General features: G+C 67.6%; 1 protein-coding gene across 1 annotated transcript in view; it reads right to left on the bottom strand.

The window, feature by feature from the left end:
* The window catches only part of DGKQ (diacylglycerol kinase theta), a 14,589-nt gene that overhangs the window by 7,594 nt on the left and 5,654 nt on the right, over positions 1 to 1,341 (bottom strand). Inside the window, exons 3-5 of the mRNA XM_025051849.1 lie at positions 1,005 to 1,084; positions 360 to 459; positions 4 to 48 (exon numbers count right to left, since the gene is read on the bottom strand). Of these exons, the coding sequence (XP_024907617.1) occupies positions 4 to 48; positions 360 to 459; positions 1,005 to 1,084 (225 nt within the window). The remainder of the gene's footprint in view (positions 1 to 3; positions 49 to 359; positions 460 to 1,004; positions 1,085 to 1,341) is intronic.

Raw genomic sequence — 1,341 nt, 5'->3', positions numbered from 1 at the left:
CGCTGCAGGCGAAGGGCACACAGTCGGGGTGAACGTGCAGCTCACACACTGGGGGGCGGGCAGGGTTAGGGGCCTCTCGCTGCTCCCCCGGCCCCTGCCCCCTTCCCGCCCTCGCCCCCGCCACGCTGTCTAACCTTCCTGTGCCCCGAAGTGCGGGGCAGGGACCGCTGCCACCCCTCCGCGCCTCTCCCTGCCCTACTCAGCTCAACACGCTGCTAGCGCCCCGGCACCCGCCTTCCTGCTCCCGCGGCTCTAGAATCTAGAAGACTCTTGCCGGGCCCCCCAGGCCACCCCTGCGCCTCCTGCCCACCACCCCTGACCAGCCTGCTGCAGGGCCAGAGACCAGCACCCTGCGGTACCTTCACAGCGGAGCGCGGGCGCCTCCAGGCACTTGCGGCACACGGAGCAGAACTTGCGCTTGTAAAGCCCGCGGGAGCCAAAGCAATGGGCCACGGGGACCTGGAGGAAGCAAAGGCACCTGTGCCTCAGTCCTGGTGCCTGCAGCGCTCATCCAGCCCTCCACATCGAGATCCCGCCACCCGCCTGACTCCTGGAGCGGGGGTCACGCACTTTTACACGTGCTGCCAGGGGGCAAGCTGGCGACTGCCCCCACTTCCCCAGCTTCTCTGTGCAGGACCAACGCTGCCCCTCCCCCACCCCAGTCTCGGGCAGCCCCTCCTGCAGGTGACAGCCCTGCTGGTCCTTCTCTGGACCTGCTCCAGTCGCACTGGCCGCTTCCCCCAGGCCTGTTCCCCAGTAGTACATGTGGGCCAACCCAGTCGAAGCAGGTGGAGGGGGCCTAGGAGGAAACAGCTGAGGACTGGCAGGCAGGGAGGCCCAGCTGCCACCTTGGGGAGGGGCTCCCAGCGCAGGGATGCAGTGGGCAGCACAAAGGACCACTCCCACCCACCGAGCCCCGGGCCTGACCACCAGCTCGGGACCTGTCATAAGAGCCTCCCCTGAGGGCCCCTCTGCCCCATGCCCAGCTCACGCTCCATACGCACTCGGACCAGGCTGGGTGCCATGCTGGGACAGGGGGTCTTCACATGCTTCAGACACTTCTCATGGGACATGAAGTTGCAGACTACGGGAAGAGGAGCCGTGTGAGTTGGCCCCTGTCCCACCCAGGTATCAAGAGACCCTGGCTTGGCACACAGATGGCCAGCGGGACAGCCAGCGGGACCAGTGGGACTGCCAAGGGCCGTGGCGGGGCACCAGCATTCCAACAGGCCAGTGGGCCCACTCTGCCAGAGCTGGCGTGGGGCGACCCCCGCACAGGTGTGTCGCTGCAGCCCCCCAGCCCATCCCACTGTGGGCACAATGGGGCACTAGTGATTCCTG

Source organism: Pteropus alecto, unplaced genomic scaffold (assembly GCF_000325575.1).
Source record: "Pteropus alecto unplaced genomic scaffold, ASM32557v1 scaffold5, whole genome shotgun sequence".
Lineage (NCBI taxonomy): Eukaryota > Metazoa > Chordata > Mammalia > Chiroptera > Pteropodidae > Pteropus > Pteropus alecto.
The sequence above is the reverse complement of the archived record's forward strand: the minus strand, read 5'-3'. Positions and strand labels throughout refer to the sequence as shown.